This window comes from Protobothrops mucrosquamatus, unplaced genomic scaffold, assembly GCF_001527695.2.
Source record: "Protobothrops mucrosquamatus isolate PMUCROS unplaced genomic scaffold, P.Mucros_1.0 scaffold_61, whole genome shotgun sequence".
In the NCBI taxonomy this organism is placed as follows: Eukaryota; Metazoa; Chordata; class Lepidosauria; order Squamata; family Viperidae; genus Protobothrops; species Protobothrops mucrosquamatus.
The window spans coordinates 266,518-285,363 of NW_015386137.1; the positions used below are offsets into that span (position 1 = coordinate 266,518).

Consider the following 18,846-nt stretch of genomic DNA (forward strand, 5'->3'; position numbering starts at 1 on the left):
ATTCTGTTCTGTTCTATTCTATTGTTCTGTTCTGTTCTTGTAGCAATGGCTTGGTTTTCCCACATAGAGGAAGGCCATAGAACACAGAATCCCAGGGCTGGAAGGAACCTCAGAGGTCTTCTAGTCCAATCCTGTTAAGGCAGGAGATCTTATACCATCCAGATCCAACGTCCCAAGAGTGCTTTTTCAAAAGGCAACTGGACTTTGCTTTTTCCTTGAAGACGTTTCACTTCTCATCCAAGAAGCTTCTTCAGCTCTAACCAAATGGCGAAGGATGGAAGGATCGTGGATTTAGTCAGAGCTGAAGAAGTGAAACATCTTCAAGGAAAAACAAAGTCCAGTTGCCTTTTGAAAAAGCACTTTTGGGACAACCGTGACCTGGATGACTGAGAATCTCCTTGTAGACATCTCGGTCAAATGGGTTGTCCAGTCTGTTTTTGAAAACCTCCAGTGATGGAGCATCCACAACTCCACCACCGCAGCCTGTATCTTCTTCCACCTTAGAAGAATAATTTTGGGGTTCTCAATAATTCTGAGTTCCCGCAAACCTGAGTGGAGCAAGATCCAATCAAAGAAAATGAAATGAAATCGAGACATACTGCAAAAAAGATTTTATTCTCAAGAACAAAAAAAGGGGGGGCAGGGACTTCGTTTTATAGGGGAACTGGTTTTTGATGTGTACACGTGTGGCGTGTGGTTTGCGTTATGTGCTGGTTTTAACATGTTTTTCTGGCGCAGATGTGCAGATATAGGAGTGGGAGGGTTGATCAGAAGCCTTTCAACTTCTATCCATTCTTTAGGGTGATTATTTTTTGAGAGGGAAATAAAGTCGAGGGAGTCACCAACAGCAGTTTTCTTAATGGCCAGATAATAAACCTGGGCGATTATTCAACATGAGAATGAGAAGTGGGTTCATCAAGTGTAGCTTCCTAGAGTGGCTGTCAAAATCAGGACCTGTTCTGGACCAGAGGTCCCCAACTCCCGGTCCGTGGCCTGTTAGAAACCGGAGGTGAGCGACAGGCGAGCAAAACTGCACATGTGTGGCATCTAGGTGACACTCCCCTCCTCTTACTGGCCCAGTCCATTTCGGTCTGGAGAAGATGGATAGATTATATTCAGAACAAATATGGGACTAAAAAGTTCCATTTGGCTTAGGAGTAAATTTTAGAGTATTATTATTATTAATACTAGTTTATTATAGTGGAATTTTTGTTAGTTTTAATTGTACGATATTATTATTTTTAGTATTAATATTGTATGGTTTCACAATTAGGTTGTTAATTTGTTTATTATTGTTTTTAATTTTAATTTGTTTAAATTTATGTTAAAGGGGAGTTAAAGCGTGTTATGGACTTGGTTACTTAAACAGTTGGTTAATGTTAGTTAGATTATGATTATTATATTTGTAACCCTGTGTTCAGCTTTGGGAAGTGTGGGAGGGGGGGGCTTGGGGGTTTATATTGTAATTTTTATAAAACTTTTAATAATAATAGTAAAAAAAAGAAATTGTCTTCTACAAAATCAGTTTCTTGTGCCAAAAAGGTTGGAGATCCGTATTCTGGATGACCTCATGGCCTCAGCCCTCACCAGATTTCACCCAGGCCTTGCTTCTTAAATCCAATCTCCATTTAACTCCTCTATTATAATCTTATTTTTCCTTCCAGGAAGGGAGAGGAAGAGGAGTGATGGCTTGATTTGAGTTCTACTCCATGAACGAAGAGTAATTTTCTAGTATTTCTTTAACCAGAGGAGGAATTTATTATTATTTTTTAATAAAGTCCTTTACTGGAGGCGTCATGCTCCTCTCAACTGATTGGAGGCAAACAGGATGGAAAGAGCATTTGACTTCAGTATCTAATGTTGAAATAAGAGAAATGTTGGTTAGTAAACTTAAGACATTTGGAAATTAATAGAAAATAAGAATGCTGTACTGTATTATTAATTAGCTGATGTAAGATGGTGAGAAATAGAATATATTCAGATAGATAAGATGTGTATCCTGAACATTAGGTTTTGTGATGAATTGGGATGAAGGGAGCTGTGGTTATTTAAAACTTGGAAATTATAAATATTAAATGTTAAATGTAAATGGGAAACTAAAAATTGGGAAAAACTAATTAGGACATTGATAGTCTATATAAAGATTGAATGTTAAAAGAACTAGGATGTGTATAAACTAAAAATTATTGAAATATTTAATGTAATAGTTTGAGACGTGTACTAAAGATATCTGTATGTTATTGAATTATCAATTAACTCAGCTGCCACGCTGCTTTTAAAATATTTAAATGAAAAACGAGAAAATCGATAAAACTTTAAAAACAAATCTAAGAAAAAAAATCTTGAAGAAAAAAAGTTATGGGCAAGAAGAACACACCCTCAACAGTTCCAAATCCATGGAGGAGCCCAGATGTTTTCAGATGGACCATTTCTCTGTCCGAGCTTCCACCTTTTTGACCAGGCCTTTTCCCAAGATCTGGAAGTCTTCCAAAATGGCTTCCACGTTTGGAACCACCGTTGGCGGAGAACTTAGTCTGGACATCATCCTCCCTTTAATGTTTGATACCTGGTGGAATTAAAAGAAGCAGGTTAAAATAGCTGCCAAATATGGCTCCAACTATACATTGGAACCTATATATTTGTAAAAAGGGGGCGAGAATTTACTGGTTTTTTTCTTCTTTTTTTTAAGCATCCAGCCTGGATGGATTCTATATATTAAATGTTAAATTTTCTTTGCTATTTGGATCATCTTTTTCTCTCTTTTTTGTACACCATTTTTCCCCTTTTTGTTGTGTTTAGTGCTGGACGTATGTTTTTGTTTTGTTTAATTTGTTTTTCTATTTCGTATTTTACCTTTTGTGATAAAACAAAATAAATATACTTCAACAACTTACACATTGGAATCCTGCAGCCACTGGTGCTCTCTGAGCTTGGTGGTTTCCTTGCAGACATTTCATGACCCAACTAGGTAACATCATCAGTGCTATCCCAAAGGTGCTTTTCAACAAGACAACTGGACTTTCTTTTTTTCTCTTTGAAGACGTTTCGCTTCTCATCCAAGAAGCTTCTTCAGCTCTGACTGGATGGTAGGGAATGGAAGGATTTATACTCCTTGAAGACAGCTGGTCATTTGCATTCTTTTAGGGAGTCGTTGAGCCCACTTGGAGATTTATCTGTGTCCTCAGGGTCACCTGAGTGGTGCAAATGGGTGTGGAGCCTTCTTGGGACTGCTGAAAGGACTGTGTTGTAGACTGGAGATCAATGATTCATATCCCTCCCCCTCTGTTGAGAGAAGGCTGTTCAGTTTTGACCTAGATGGCCTCTTTGACCCCTCTTTCAAACCAGCAATCCTCTGTCTAAAATGCGGAAATTATATTCCTTGAAGACAGCTGGTCATTTGTATTCTTTCAGAGAGTCGTTGAGGCCACTTGGAGATTTACGTGTCCTCAAGGTCACCTGAATAATCTTCTTCAGAGTCATCTTCAGCCAACACAACATACGTGCACACTTTAAACCCAAGAATACACTGAGGCAGAGGCTTGTCCACCCCAAAGACAAAACACCCAGATACAAACTGAACAATGTGGTATATGCAGTACAATACAGTGAGACACGTGCAGATCTGTACGTTGGGGAAACAAAACAACCACTTCACAAAAACATAGGAGAACAAACCCATCAGGACAAGATTCAGCAGTCCATCTGCATTTGAAAGACAAAGGCCGCTCTTTCGAAAACAGCAAAGTCCACATTTTGGACAGTGTGGATCACTAGTTTGAAAGGGGGGTCAAAGAGGCCATCTAGGTCCAAACCGAACAGCCCTCTCTCAACCGAGAGGGAGGGATATGACATCATCTCACTCCAGTCTACAACACAGTCTTTTCAGGAGTTCCAAGAAGACTCCACACACACTTGCACTACTCAGGTGACCGTGAGGACGCAGACAAACCTCCAAGTGGCCTCAACGACTCTCTAAAAGAATGCAAATGACCAGCTGTCTGCAAGGAATATAAATCTTTCCATTCCCCACCATCTGAAGAAGCTTCTTGGATGAGAAGCGAAACGTCTTCAAAGAGAAAACAAGAAAGTCCAGTTGCCTCTTGAAAAAGCACCTTTGGGTCAAGAGTTGAGCGCTCACCTTGAAGGGCTGCGGTTCAAAGGCCGAAGGCTTCCAGAGGACCCCAATAACGTCTCCTCCATATTTGTCATAGAAGAACAGGGCAAAGTCACTAAAGGCTTCCTGCAATAAGAAAGGTTTTCATGAAAGGAAACTGCCCACATCTCCAAGTCTAATCAACCTTCACGATCGCAAGGTCGCAACTGCCACCTTGACTTTTCACGCAGACACACGCAGAGGGTGACCCCTAGCTTGCAACAGGACAAGTGAAGTCTACCTTACATTGAAGGTGTCTCTTTTAACTCCTAGATGGAGGTGGTTGGCCGTGGCTTTCTTCTAAGACCTTTCACACTTAAGGGTCCTTGATACTCTCTGAGTTTGGCTGTTTCCTTGCTGCAGTTGTTTTATGACCCAGCTAGGGAACATCATCAGTGCTAGAAGGAAGTGGGGTTGGCTCTACCAGTGATGGTGGAAGTGTTCTTGGTAGTTCCTTAATTAGGCTGAGATATGTATGTAGGGAGGGGAGGGGGAATATAGAGAGAGACGATAGCTAGCTAGATTATTATCAGATGGGTAGATAAATAATAATAGACAGATACAGACAGAGACGATAGATAGATAGATAGATAGATAGATAGATAGATAGATAGATAGATAGATAGATAGATAGATAGATAGATAGATAGATAGATAGATGGATGGATGGATGGATGGATGGATGGATGGATGGATGGATGGATGGATGGACGGAGAGAGAGAGAGAGAAGATGGATAAATAAATAGACACAGAGATAGATAGACAGACAGACAGACAGAGAGAGACAGAGTTAGAAGAAAAGAATGTTTGTACTCAGGGTTGAACTGTGGACTCCTTAGTGCTGTCTGAGCTTGGTGGTTTTCTTGCAGACATTTCATGACTCAACTAGGTAATGTCATCAGTGCTAAAGGGAGGAGGGTGAAGGGGAGGAGGAGGAGGAGGAAGAGGAGAGGACCGAGGGGTCCTTAGTGCTCTCTGAGCTTGGTGGGGGTTTTTTGGGACATTTCATGACCCAACTAGGTAACATTATCAGTGTTAGAAAGGCGGAGAGCTGGCTTTCTGTTTACATACAGTGGTTTGCCCTTGACATGATGGGACTGTTGTTTTCTATCTTGGTGGATCTAAGACCTCCGAGTCTTGATGTCTGCCTGTCTGAAACACTGGATTAGAGCGTGAAGGGAAGACCACCATGAAACCTACCGGCTCTTGGCTCAGCTGGGAAGTTGATCTCTCTACTCACAAGGCACTAAGTTCAGCCTAAGGCAAACTTTCCTTTGTGCGCTCAGAAGAAAGCCCTAAATCGGGGTTAAGAGCCTTTTAAGTAACAAGCTGAAGCAAGAATCTTACTAATCCCTTTTTGATTTCTTCATCTTTCTTTTTAAGCTAAGTTGGATTTGCTCTTGGTCGGGGTAGGCAACCTTGGCTCTTTTATAACTCGTGGACTTCAACTCCCAGAATTCCTGAGCCAGCATGGCTCAGCTTGGAAACCTCTCCCTTTCCCCTCAGCATGGCTGGCTTAGGAATTCTGGGAGTTGAAGTCCACGAGTCATGAAGGGGCCAAGGTTTGCCTCATGCTGGCCCAGAATTCCTGAGCCAGCAGGGCTCAGCTTGGAAACCTCTCCCTTTCCCCTCAGCATGGCTGGCTCAGGAATTCTGGGAGTTGAAGTCCACCAGTCATAAAAGAGCCAAGGTTGCCCACCCCTGATCTTGGTTATTTCCCAGAGCCACAGTGTGGCACACATAAAAAAAAAAATATCAGCCACGGTTGCCATCTTGACTTGTAACGACCATACCCCGTACAGGTAATCCTCGACTTACAACCGTTCGTTTAGTGACCGTTCGATGTTTCAATGGCACTAAAACAAGTGACTCATGACAGTTTTTCACATTTACGACCGTTGCAGCATCCAGGGCCACGTGATCAAAATTCAGACATTTGGCAACTGACTCGTATTTATGACGGTCGCAGTGTCCCGGGGTCCCCTGTTGTAACCCTCGGACGAGCAACGTCGATGGGGAAGCCAGGTTCACTTAACAACCATGTTCCTCACTCAAGAAGCGCAGTTATTCGCTTAACGACAGTGGTTGCAAAATGGGGCAAAATTCACTTCACGACTGCCTTGCTTAGCAATGGAGATTTTGGGCTCCAATGGGGAGGAGTGCCTGCGTCGACCTCCTTCTTACAGGCTTCTCGTTTTTAGAATCTTTTTTGAACTTTTCCTACAAGATTTGACGTATGTTTCGCAAGTCGTGGGGCACGCCCGAGGCAGAGTCCTGTCGAGGCACACCCATTCAATCTGGGTGGGGTCCTTTATTAATTCTTTTTAAAAGGGTTAAAAAAGAAAAAAAGATCCCCAAATCCTGGTAAAAGGGGCGTTCGCCACTGGAGGGCAAGATCAAAGCCCACTGACAAAACAGGCTTGATCCGGCTGCTGAAATAACCCCATTTTGGGATTAACCGTTCAAGAGGATTTTTTTTGCGCAACAAGCTGAAATGGTTTCTAATAACCTAGACCTCAATTTTTGAGAGTTGCTGATCAGGAAAGAAAAGCCCTTATCTATCTGTCTGTCTGTCTCTCTGTCCACCTATCTACCTATCTGTCTGTCTGTCCGTCCACCTATCTATCTGTCTGTCTGTCTGTCTGTCTGTCCACCTATCTATCTGTCTGTCTGTCTGTCTATCTGTCCATCCACCTATCTATCTGTCTGTCTGTCTTTCTGTCTGTCCATCCGTCCACCTATCTATCTATCTATCTATCTGTCTGTCTGTCTGTCTGTCTGTCCATCCACCTATCTATCTGTCTGTCTGTCTTTCTGTCTGTCCATCCATCCACCTATCTATCTATCTATCTATCTGTCTGTCTGTCCGTCCGTCCGTCCGTCCGTCCACCTATCTATCTGTTTGTCCATCCACCTACCTACCTACCTAGCTAGCTGTCCATCCGTCCATCCACCTATCTATCTGTCTGTCCACCTATCTGTCTGTCTGTCTGTCCACCCACCCATCCGTCTGTCTGTCCGTCCATCCACCTCTCTCTCTGTCCGTCCACCCACCCATCTGTCTGTCTGTCCATCCACCTATTTATCTATCTGTCTGTCTGTCTGTCTGTCTGTCTGTCTGTCTGTCTGTCTGTCCACCTATCTATCTGTCTGTCTGTTTGTCCACCAACCTATCTATCTGTCTGTCTGTCTGTCTGTCTGTCTGTCTGTCTATCCGTCTATCTTTCATTCATCCATCCCATCTTTATTATTTTTAAAAATAAGGCAGCAAACATATCAGGAAAGAAAATCTCCAGTTGACTGATTGATTTATAAATAACAGCCCAGAGCACACAGAGAAGCTCCCCAAGGATGGGCTCCAGCACGAATCCGAAAGCTCGGAAGACAAAACCTCTCGTCCCGGTGACCGAACCAAATTGGATCCTACTTATTTATTTATCCATCCATCCATCCCACCTTTATTATTTTTATAAATAAGGCGGCAAACATATCCAACACAACCTTCCTCCTCCTATTTTCCCCACAATAAGAACACAGTGAGGTGGGATGGGCTGAGAGAGAGTGATTGGCCCAAAATCACCCAGCTGGCTTCCATGCCTAAGGCAGGACTAGAACTCACGATCTCCCAGTGATTGGCCCAAAGTCAACCAGCCAGCTTTCATATCTAAGATTGGACTAGAACTCATTGTCTCCTGGTGATCAGCCCAAAGTCACCCAACTGGCTTTCATATCTAAGGCAGAACTAGAACTCGCGATCTCCTACTGATTGGCCCAAAGTCACCTGGGTGGTTTTCCTGGCTAAGGAGGGACTAGAACTCATTGTCTCCTGCTTTCTAGCCCAGTGCCTTAACCCATAGAAATAAATATTTCTCCTCCACTATCCTCAATTTTCCTGACCACCACAAAATGGGTGTTCTCCAAACTGCATTCTCATTCAATTCTTAGATCTCGAAATAACTCGGTCACTTTTCCTGAAGTGTCCTTCTCTGTTCCTTTGCTCTGTTCAGGTCAGCTAATAATTCCCCCCCGCCGGATCATATTGATTTAGAATATTGCCTATTTTTTCTCCGATTCCTTCAGTTGTCAGAAGGTTAATATGCAGCCCTCACCCATCGAACCGTTTCTACTTTCACGCTCACCCACAGCCACCTAAATCATGGGTACCCTAATCTCGAGATTACACCTTGGAAGTCATCTTATAAACTACCAGTAGTATTCCATCAACTAGCAGGTATATGGCATAAACCTGCTAGTTGAGAGAATGAGATGGTTAATGGCTGAGAGCCAGTTGCCAGTTTGCTCTAGTGGTGAAGGTGCCAAGCTACAAACTGGGAGACGGTGAGTTCTAGTTTCATGCTTAGGCACAAAAGCCGGCTGGGTGACTTTGGGCCAATCACCAGGAGACGGTGAGTTCTGGCCCCACCTTAGCCCTGAAAGTTGGCTTGTTGACTTTGGGCCAAATCATCAAGAGACGGTGAGTTCTGGTCCTACCTTAGCCCTGAAAGTTGGCTTGTTGACTTTGGCCAAATCATCAAGAGAACGGTGAGTTCTGGTCCTACCTTAGTCATTCAAGTTGGCTGGGGGACTTTGGGCCTGTCCCCCTCTCTCAGCCCAACCCACCTTGCAGGATTGTGGTTGTGGGTAAAATAGGAGGAGGAAAGAGTATTAGGTATGTCCGCTGCCTGGAGTTATCCCTAAAAATCTCCAAGGCAGGATATAAATAAATAAAGATATTGTGACACATAAATGAGAAAACTTGAGTGTGTCTCAATCTTCTAGTGTCCCATCAAAAACAATTTGTATTAAAAAAAACCAACAACCATCTGTGTGTTTATAGAGACTGCCAACACAGGGAGAAAGATCCTTTGGTGTCAAAACTATGGGTGAGCTGTAGGTTGCTCAATCCAGACCGCACGCAATTGCGTCAGAGACGCTGTCACCACAAAACTAGGAATAAGGGATTGATCAAGGCCCAGCCAGAGAATCCAGTGACATGCAAAAAAAGGTTGTGGCGTCTCTCTTACAAAAGATGGACATCTCTGCAAGAGCAGGATAAAACAGGTTCTATCCTGATCTGTTTCCTTCTCAGGAGGAGAGAGTTCCTCGTGAATCGCTTGCCCCATTTCTGAAACCCTTCTGCGCTACGTTGCTTCCATAGCCTCTGAATCACCCTGTGGCTTTATTAGGGTGATTAAGAAAACGTCATCCGACTAGATCCAGAGAAATAAACCCGATTTAGGACAATGTCGGTCACAAGACTGCAAAAAGGCTGGGGGGGGAGGGGGAACACACCCTTGCTGTGGCTTTGTTGAAGACCGAGGTCACATGTTCATCCTGAGATACGGGTAGTCCTCGACTTACAACAGTTCATTTAGTGACCGTTTGAAGTTAACAACGGCACTGAAAAAAGTGACTTATGACCGTTTTTCACTCTTACGACCATTGCAGCATCCCCACAGCCACGTGATTTACATTCAGACGCTTGGCAATTGGTTCATATTTAGGACGGTTGCTGTGTCCCGGGGATCACGTGATCTCCTTGTGCGATCTTCTGACAAGCAAAGTCAAGGGGGAAAGCCGGATTCACTTAACGACTGTGTTACTAGAATAGAATAGAATAGAATAGAATAGAATAGAATAGAATAGAAAATGGAAATTAGAACAGAACAGAATAAGCAATAGAATATAGAATAGAATAGAGTAGAATAGAATAAGCAATAGGATATAGAATAGAATAGAATAGAATAGAATAGAATAAACAATAGGATACAGAATAGAATAGGAAATGGAAATTAGAACAGAACAGAACAAAGCAGAACAGAATAGAATAGAGTAGAATAGAATAAACAATAGGATATAGAATAGAATAGAATAGAATAGAATAGAGTTGGAAGGGACCTTGGAGGTCTTCTAGTCCAGCCCCTGCTCAAGCAGGAGAACCTATACCATCCCAGACAAGTGAATGTCCAGTCTCTTTTTAAAAATCTCCAGTGAGGGAGCACCCACGATTTCTGGAGGCAAGTTGTTCCACTGGTTAATTGTCCTCACTGTCAGGAAGTTTACTAATTTAACAACTGCAGTGAGTCACTTAACAGCTATGGGAAGAAAGGTCGTAAAATGGGGCAAAACCCACGTAACAAATCTCTCAGTTAGCAACATGAATTCTGGGCTCCACTGTGGTTTTAAGTCGAGGACCACCTGTATATCTAAAATGGCAAAAATGTTCCCTGGGCTAATTGTCTACAAAGGTTCTCAGTCATCCAGGTCCTGATTATTCCAAAGGAGCTTTCCCCCCCCCCCCCCGAAAGGCACCTGGACTTTCTTGCTTTTGCTTGAAGAGGTTTCGCTTCTCATCCAAGAGGCTTCTTCAGTTCTGACTAAATGGTGGAGGATGGAGGGATTTACCCAGATAGTCCTCAGCTTACAACAGTTTGTTTAGTGACTGTTCAAAGTTACAACAGCACTGAAAAAAGGGACTTACGATCATTTTTCACACTTACAACCGTTGCAGCATCCCCCCCCCCGTGGTCACGTGATCAAAATTAGCTTGGCAGCTGACTCGTACTTACGACGGTCGCAGTGTCCCAGGGTCACGTGATCCCCTTTTGCGACCTTCGAACAAGCAAAGTCGATGGCAAAAGCCAGATTCACTTAACAACTGTGTGACCAACTTAACAACTGCGGTGATTCGCTTAACAACTGCGGCAAGAAAGGTCATAAAATGGGGGGGGGGGAATCAAAACAACTGTGTCTCGCTTAGCAAGGGAAATTCTGGACTCCACTGTGGTCGTAAGTTGAGGACTGCCTGCACAGTGTTAGGATTGCAGCTGAACTTCTCAAGGTGAGCGGCCAGGTGCTCACCAAGCCAGATACTTACTTGGAGCTCCTGCAGGTAGCACTGGACGGGGTCAAAATCCACCACTGGGAAAGAAATGGTTTTTGTGATGTTGTTCCACTTCAACATCCCCCGGTAGAAGGACCAGGTGGGCCGGTCGACGGCCTCCGGGTACCTGGGGATCTGCTTGGGGTTCAGGTGGATGAGGACATCATAAAGATCCAGTGGAGGCCGGAAGACCATCTGCAAGAGACAAACCGTGGTTTTATGGTCAGCAGAACATGGAATAACGGGGCTGGGAGAGACTTCGGAGATCTTCTAGTCCACGGGTTGGCAACCCGCAGCTCCGGAGCCACATGTGGCTCTTTGAGCCTTCTGCTGCGACTCCCAGTCCTCCTCCACCATTTGCAGAGAGAGAGAGACAGAGAGAGAGACAGGCAGTTGCGGTTCCCTTCTCTCTCTCTCTCTCTCTCTCTCTCTCTCTCTCTCTCTGTCTGTCTCTGTAAAAGAGACAAGCTGACAAGCTTATTGGGTGGGGCTCCTACCTTTGCTGCGTCTCCGCAGGAAAAAGCAGAAAGCAGCAGCTCTCTCTCTCTCTCTCTCTCTCTCTCACACACACACACACACACACACACACACACACACACAGACACACACACTGAGTGGGGGAAGAGGACTGGCAGACCAAGGGCAGGAGAGAGCCAGCCCAATAAGAATGTGTGTCAGCTTGTCAGAGAACAGTGTCAAGCCAGCTGGCCAGATGAGCAGAAGATCGGAGAGAGGGAGGAGAGGGGGGGAGGAAGAGAAAGAGAGGGAGAGAGAAAGAGAGAGGGACGGAGAGAGAGCAAGAGAACTCATGCACAGCAGCCTCTATTTCTTTTTAATTAAACTTTTCAATCAAGCCCCCTCCTCCAGCACGTGCGCCTGTGAGTTTTGCAGCTCCCAGTGTTTTCTTTTCTGTGGGAAACAGGTCCAAGTGGCTCTTTGAGTGTTTAAGGTTGCCGACCCCTATTCTAGACCAACCCCCTGCCCACTGGGGTGTTGTTTATTTCTTGATTGCTGGCCTGATGGTTAATCTTGGTGTGAATCTGTGCTTCTCTAAGGCTTGATTGCTGGGGGGGCGGGTGTCTTTTCTAAGTGGCCATCCTAGACCAAGCCAAATCCAAAACCGCTAGAGAATAGCTAGAAGCCCGGCACTCTGACAAACCGGCCATCAACAGACACATAGATGTAAACAACTTCTACATACTATGCAAAACAGACAATCTACAAGCCAAAAAGGAAACAAAAAGATACTATAAGCAAAGAACTGCCAAAGAAGCTAATCGTAAACAGCTCAAATGAAGAACTTCCAAGACCACCCCCACCAACACTAACAGAGCAAGGCACTAGAAGGTAAACTGAGAGCAAACCCTACTTGCTACTAACACTGATGATGTTACCTAATTGGGTCATGAAACGTCTGCAAGAGAACAACCGTACTCTGACAGCACTGAGGACCCCATAGTTCTCCTCCTCCTCCTCCTCTCCACAAACCCCACTGCCTTGTAGCACTGATGATGTTCCCTAGTTGGGTAATGAAACGTCTGCAAGAAAACAACCAAGCTCAGAGAGCACCAAGGACCCCACAGTCCTCCTCCTCCTCCTCTCCACAAATCCTACTCTCTTCTAGCATTGATGATGTTCCCTAGTTGGGTAATGAAACGTCTGCAAGAAAACAACCAAGCTCAAAGCACCAAGGACCCCTCATTTCAACTCTGAGCTATAAATATTCACCTTTATATGAATCAACCTAGTTCATATAAATCATGCCAGCATTAGATGTTTAACTATGGCTATGGTTAAATATATTTACTTAACTATAGCCAGATATTTAACTATAGCTATTAAAAAAACTTCTAGTAAGGAGTCAATGAGTTGGGATTTTAAGTCTACTATGTGATATAGTCCTCAATTTACAACCGCAATTGAAATCAACATTTCTGTTGCTCACCAGGGTGGTTTTAAAGTGAGTTGTGCGGATTTTAGGACCTTTTCCCCACCGTTGTTAAGTAAATCAATGCGGTTGTTAAGTGAATCCTTTAGTCGTTAAGTGAATCCAGCCTCCCTCATTGACTTTGCTTGCTGAAAGCCAGCTGGGAAGGTTACAAAAGGTGATCACAGGACCCTAGGATGCTGCAACCGTCATAAGTACATGTCAGTTGCCGAGTGTCTAAATTTTGATCATGTGACCACAGGGATGCTGCAGTAGGTTGTCAGTCACTTTTTCTCTCTTTTTTTGGTTTTTACATTTTTTTTTCAAAGTTCTAACTTTGAACAGTCACTAAACGAATAGTTTTAAGTCGAGGGGTATCTGTAGTTATTAAGTATTTGACATGTTAAAGTGTTTTATCCAAGGTCAGGTTCTGATTGCATTTATAAATTGCATTTGGATCTTCGGGCCATCAATAAAATTGAACTGAATTGATAACAAATCACCCATTATTTCCAAAAGTTCCGGATCGCAAGACTTTAACCGCTGCTCGCCCCTTTTGTTGTGCCAAATTCACTCTTGCCGTTGATGGATTTCAGAGGAACACACCACAAAAACACAACCGAAAGAAAACGTCATGCATCCGCCTTTCCTAACAATACGATTAAAGATTTGCAAGACATTATCAAAAGGACTTGATCTAGGCCTTAAGTAAGCATACATTACCCTGGTGCTGAAATCACTTTCTGACAGCTACTGACAAACACAACCTCACTTTGGAAAGTGCCACCGTTAAAAGTCCTACAGGGCAGGGTTGTAAAAGCTCAGGGTCACCATTAAAAAGTTATCAGGGTACAACAGGGGTCTTCAAACATGGCCCTTTGATGACTTGTGGACTTCAACTCCCAGAATTCCTCAGTCAGGCACGCTGGCTGAGGAATTCTGGGAGTTGAAGCCCACAAGTCATCAAAGGGCCAAGTTTGAAGACCCCTGGCGTAGAATCATAGGGACCTTGGAGGCCTTCTAAGGCAGGAGACCCTATACCAGGGGTAGGGAATCTTGGCTTTTATGACTTGTGGACTTCAACTCCCAGAATTCCTGAGTCAGCATGGCTGGTTCAGGAATTCTGGGTATTGAAGTCCACAAGTCATAAAAGAGCCAAGATTCCCTACCCTTGCCCTATACAACCCGTCAAATGGCTGTCCAATCTCTTTAAACGGAATAACAGAGGCGGAAGGGACCGTGGAGGTCTTCTAGTCCAGCCCCCTGCTCAAGCAGGAGACCCTAGACCAGGGGTAGTCAACCTTGGCTCTTTTATGACTCGTGGACTTCAACTCCCAGAATTCCTGAGCCAGCTAAGCTGGCTCAGGAATTCTGGGAATTGAAGTCCACGAGTCATAAAAGAGCCAAGGTTGACTACCCCTGCCCTAGACCATTCCAGACAAGTGGCTGTCCAGGCTCCTCTTCATCTCCCGTGATGAAGCACCTACAACCACAGAAGGCAAGCTATTCCACTGGTTGATTGTTCTCATTATCAGGAAAGTTCTCCTTAATTCTGGATTGCTTCTCTTCTTGAGCTGGGTTGTTTTCTTGCAGATGTTTCATGACCCGTCTAGAGAACGCCATCAGTGCTAGAAAGGAGTGGGGATTGCCCACTCTAACCCTAAACATTCCAGCACTGATGACGTTCCCTAGTTGGATAATGTAACATCTGCAAGAAAACTACCAACTCAGAGAGCACCAAGGACCCCACAGTTGTCCTCCTCCTCCTCCTCCTCTCCACAAACCCAACTCACTTCTAGCACTGATGATCCTCCCTAGTTGGGTAGTGAAAGGTCTGCAAAAAAAACTACCCAAGCTCAGAGAGCACCCAGAAGTCATAAACTTGAGATCGGTACCAAACCAGCCACGTTCCCCTTTGACGGGGATGGCAAGCTTTTTTAATACTAATTTTGCTTTAATCGACGTCAGGCAGGAAAGGGGAAAAAAAAAACCTATCCCTCCCAGTTACCATTAAGCAATTTTCCTGGGAAAGGAAAATAAAAAAAAAAATCAGCTCCTAATACGACCACAAACCACATCTGCACACAAGGGCTGAGTCACACCCTGGCATTCAGTGAGTTTATACATCACTCTCTCTGCCCCGAAGCAACCCGCTGCGTCATTTTCTCGGGCTCCCAATTCAGCCTCAAAGAGACCTGGAAAAAAAGAACCGTGCAACAGATTTCCTCCAAGACAATGACACAGAACAAAGAGAGGAAGCAGCTGTCGGTCTTAATCCGACGTTAAATTTGGACGAGGGGATAGAGGGGGAACTCATCAAATTTGCAGACGACACCAAGCTGGCAGGAATAGCCAACACTCCAGAAGACAGGCTTAAGATACAGAAGGATCTGGACAGACTTGAACACTGGGCACTATCCAACAAAATGAAATTCAATGGTGAAAAAAGCAAGGTTCTACATTTAGGCAAGAAAAACCAAATGTACAGGTATAGTATAGGGGGTACCTTGCTCAATAGTAGCAACTGTGAGAGGGACCTCGGAGTCCTAGTGGACAATCACTTAAAATATGAGCCAGCCGTGTGCTGCAGCTGCCAAAAAAGCCAACACAATCCTAGGCTGCATTAACAGAGGGATAGAATCAAGATCACGTGAAGTGTTAATACCACTTTACAAGGCCTTGGTAAGGCCACACTTGGAATCCTGCATCCAGTTTTGGTCACCACGATGTGAAAAAGATGTTGAAACTCTAGAAAGAGTGCAGAGGAGAGCAACAAAGATGATTAGGGGACTGGAGGCTAAAATATATAAGGAACAGTTGCTGGAATTGGGTATGTCTAGTTTAATGAAGAGAAGGATGAAGAAGGGACATGATAGCAGTGTTCCAATATCTCAGGGGCTGCCACAAAGAAGAGGGAGTCAAGCTATTCTCCAAAGCACCTGAGGGCAGGACAAGAAGCAACGGATGGAAACTGATCAAGGAGAGAAGCAACCTGGAACTAAGGAGAAACTTCCTGACAGTTAGAACAATTAACCAGTGGAACCACCTGCCTCCAGAAGCAGTGAATGCTGCAACACTGGAGGTTTTTAAGAAGAGACTGGACAGCCATTTGTCCGAAATGGTATAGGGTTTCCTGCCTGAGCAGGGGGTTGGACTAGATGACCTCCAAGGTCCCTTCCAACTTCATCATCATCATCATCATCATCATCATCATCATGTTCATCATCATAAATAAATAAAATTAGGCCTGGCTCTTAAAAAAACACAAACTTTTATTTATTTATTTATTGATTGATTGATTGATTGCTGAATCCTGACTAGCAGAAAAGAGTTTCGTGCACTGAGCAAAGTCAATGCAGGTTAGACCTCGCCTTACAACAGTTCGTTTAATGACCCTTCAAAAGTTACAACGGCACTGGAAAAATGTGACTTACGACTGTTTTTCAGTTACAACCGTTGCAGTGTCCCCAGGGGTCACGGAGAATCAAAATTCAGACGCTTGGCATCTGTCTCGTATTTATGACGGTCGCAGTGTCCCAAGGGTCACGTAATCCCCCCTTTGCGACCTCCGGACCAGCAGAGTCAAAGGGGGGAAGCCAGATTCACTTAACGACGGTGCTGTTAACTGAACAACTGCAGCGATTGACTTAACAGCTGTGGCAAGAAAGGTCGTAAAATGGAGGGGAATTCATTTAACAATCGTCTTGCTTAGCAATGGAAATTTGGGGCTCAGTTGTGGCCGTAAGGCGAGGACTATACCTGTAGAACTACGCGCTGGAACAAAAAAAAAAAATTTAAAGGGTTGTGTTCTGTTATTTCTGAGCTCACCCCAGCTTCCACTATGTTTTTCATTTCTTGTTTAGATAGGAAGCCGGAGATTCAAGTGAAATTACATATAGGGTTTCCTGCCTGAACAGAGGGTTGGACTAGAAGACCTCCAAGGTCCTTTCCAACTCTATTATTCTATTCTATTCTATTCTATTCTATTCTATTCTATTCTATTCCATATTTTCTATTCTATTCCATATTTTCTATTCTATTCTATTCCATTCCATATTTTCTATTCTATTCTATTCCATATTTTCTATTCTATTCCATACTTTCTATTCTATTCTATTCTATTCTATTCTATTCTATTCTATTCTATTCCACATATTCTATTCTATTCTATTCTATTCTATTCTATTCTATTCTATTCTATTCTATTCTATTCTATTCTATATTTTCCATTCCATTCCATTGGTTCGCCTTTTTGTATAAAAATCCCGGTTCAGTGGGATCAGTGAAAGAGTTTCGTTTTCGTTAATGAAGAGTAATGTTTTTATCTGAAAATTCAATAGCTAAATAGAGACAGATTCTGGCAATTAGCACTGTTTATATTTGCAAAAAATAATAATTATTATAATAATCCTGGGGATCAGCCTTGGGTATAACTGCAAAATACGTTTCAGAAAAAGATTACAGGTAGTCCTTGACTTACAACAGTTCATTTAGTGACTGTTTGAAGTTACAACAACATTGAAGAAAGTGACCTGACCCTTTTTTTCACCGTCATGACAGTTGCAGCATCCCCATGGTCTGTGTGATTTACATTCGGATGCTTGGCAACTGATTCACATCTATGACGGTCGCATTGTCCTGTGGTCATGGGATCACCTTCTGCGATCTTCTGACCAGCAAAATCCACGGGGGAAGCCAGATTCCCCTTAACAACCCATGTAATTAGTTAAATAACTGCAGGGATTCGCTTAACAAATGTGGCAAGAGAAATCATAAAAGGAGGCAAAGTTCACTTAGCAAATTTCTCACTTAGCAACATAAACTATGGTCCAATTGTGGTTGTAAATCAAGGTCCACTTGTAGAGTTATGCCCTGGCCTGGAAACTAGTTCAGAAAAAAAATATATTCTGGAACGAAGACTGAATAATAAAGCATTCTTTAAACCAGCCACCTCTTTTCCCAGGATAATGCGGCTGTCCTCAAAAGCTGCCGTGAAACCCCAGGAAAAGAGGGGGCTGCTTTGAAGCGATGCAAGCGCTGCTAGATTTGCACCTGCACACACCTGTCTGCGCTGCGAATCTGAGCTTAAGTATTGCACAGCCCTGTTGTTTGGTTTGCGTCACTTTTTAGATCTTGTCTTCCTTTCTGTACCTGAAGCAAAGCTGGCCGTAAACCAAGAACCTTCATTAAAGTCTATTAATCTGTCTACTGTGTTTATTCAATTTAAATCTCCTTAAGACTCCAAGTTTATTCATTCTCTATCTTCTGCATTCCAGTCAGACATTGGTACTACACTGGAGCTGTGATTTGTTGAGAATTCCTCAATGTTTTTCTCCATGGTGTCTGCAGTGGGTGAATCTCCACCAATTTTTCCTAGGCAGCCACAAAGGTAGAGATAGGTAGGTAGGTAGGTAGGTAGGTGAGGGGGAGATAGAGGAGGAGGAAGACTGTGGGCTCCTTGGTGCTCCCTGAGCTTGGTTGTTTCATGACCCAGATAGGTAACATCATCAATGCTAGAAGGGATGATAATGATGATGATGATGATGATGATGATGATGATGATGAGGAGGAGGAGGAGGAGGAGGAGGAGGAGGAGGACGACAACGACGACTGTGGGCTCGTTGGTGCTGTCGGAGCTTGGTTGTTTCCTGACCCAGATAAGTAACATCATCAATGCTAGAAGGGATGATAATGATGATGATGATGATGATGATGATGATGATGATGAGGATGATGATGAGGATGAGGAGGAGGAGGAGGAGGACGACGACGACGACAACGACGACTGTGGGCTCGTTGGTGCTGTCGGAGCTTGGTTGTTTCCTGACCCAGATAAGTAACATCATCAATGCTAGAAGGGATGATAATGATGATGATGATGA

General features: G+C 43.6%; 1 protein-coding gene across 1 annotated transcript in view; it reads right to left on the minus strand.

The window, feature by feature from the left end:
• Nucleotides 1-2,347: 2,347 nt before the first annotated feature.
• NOL6 (nucleolar protein 6) overlaps nt 2,348-18,846 on the minus strand; it is an 85,294-nt gene continuing 68,795 nt past the window's right edge. The window contains exons 23-25 of the mRNA XM_015812508.1: nt 11,032-11,232; nt 4,139-4,240; nt 2,348-2,566 (exon numbers count right to left, since the gene is read on the minus strand). Of these exons, the coding sequence (XP_015667994.1) occupies nt 2,417-2,566; nt 4,139-4,240; nt 11,032-11,232 (453 nt within the window). The 3' untranslated portion in view covers nt 2,348-2,416. The remainder of the gene's footprint in view (nt 2,567-4,138; nt 4,241-11,031; nt 11,233-18,846) is intronic.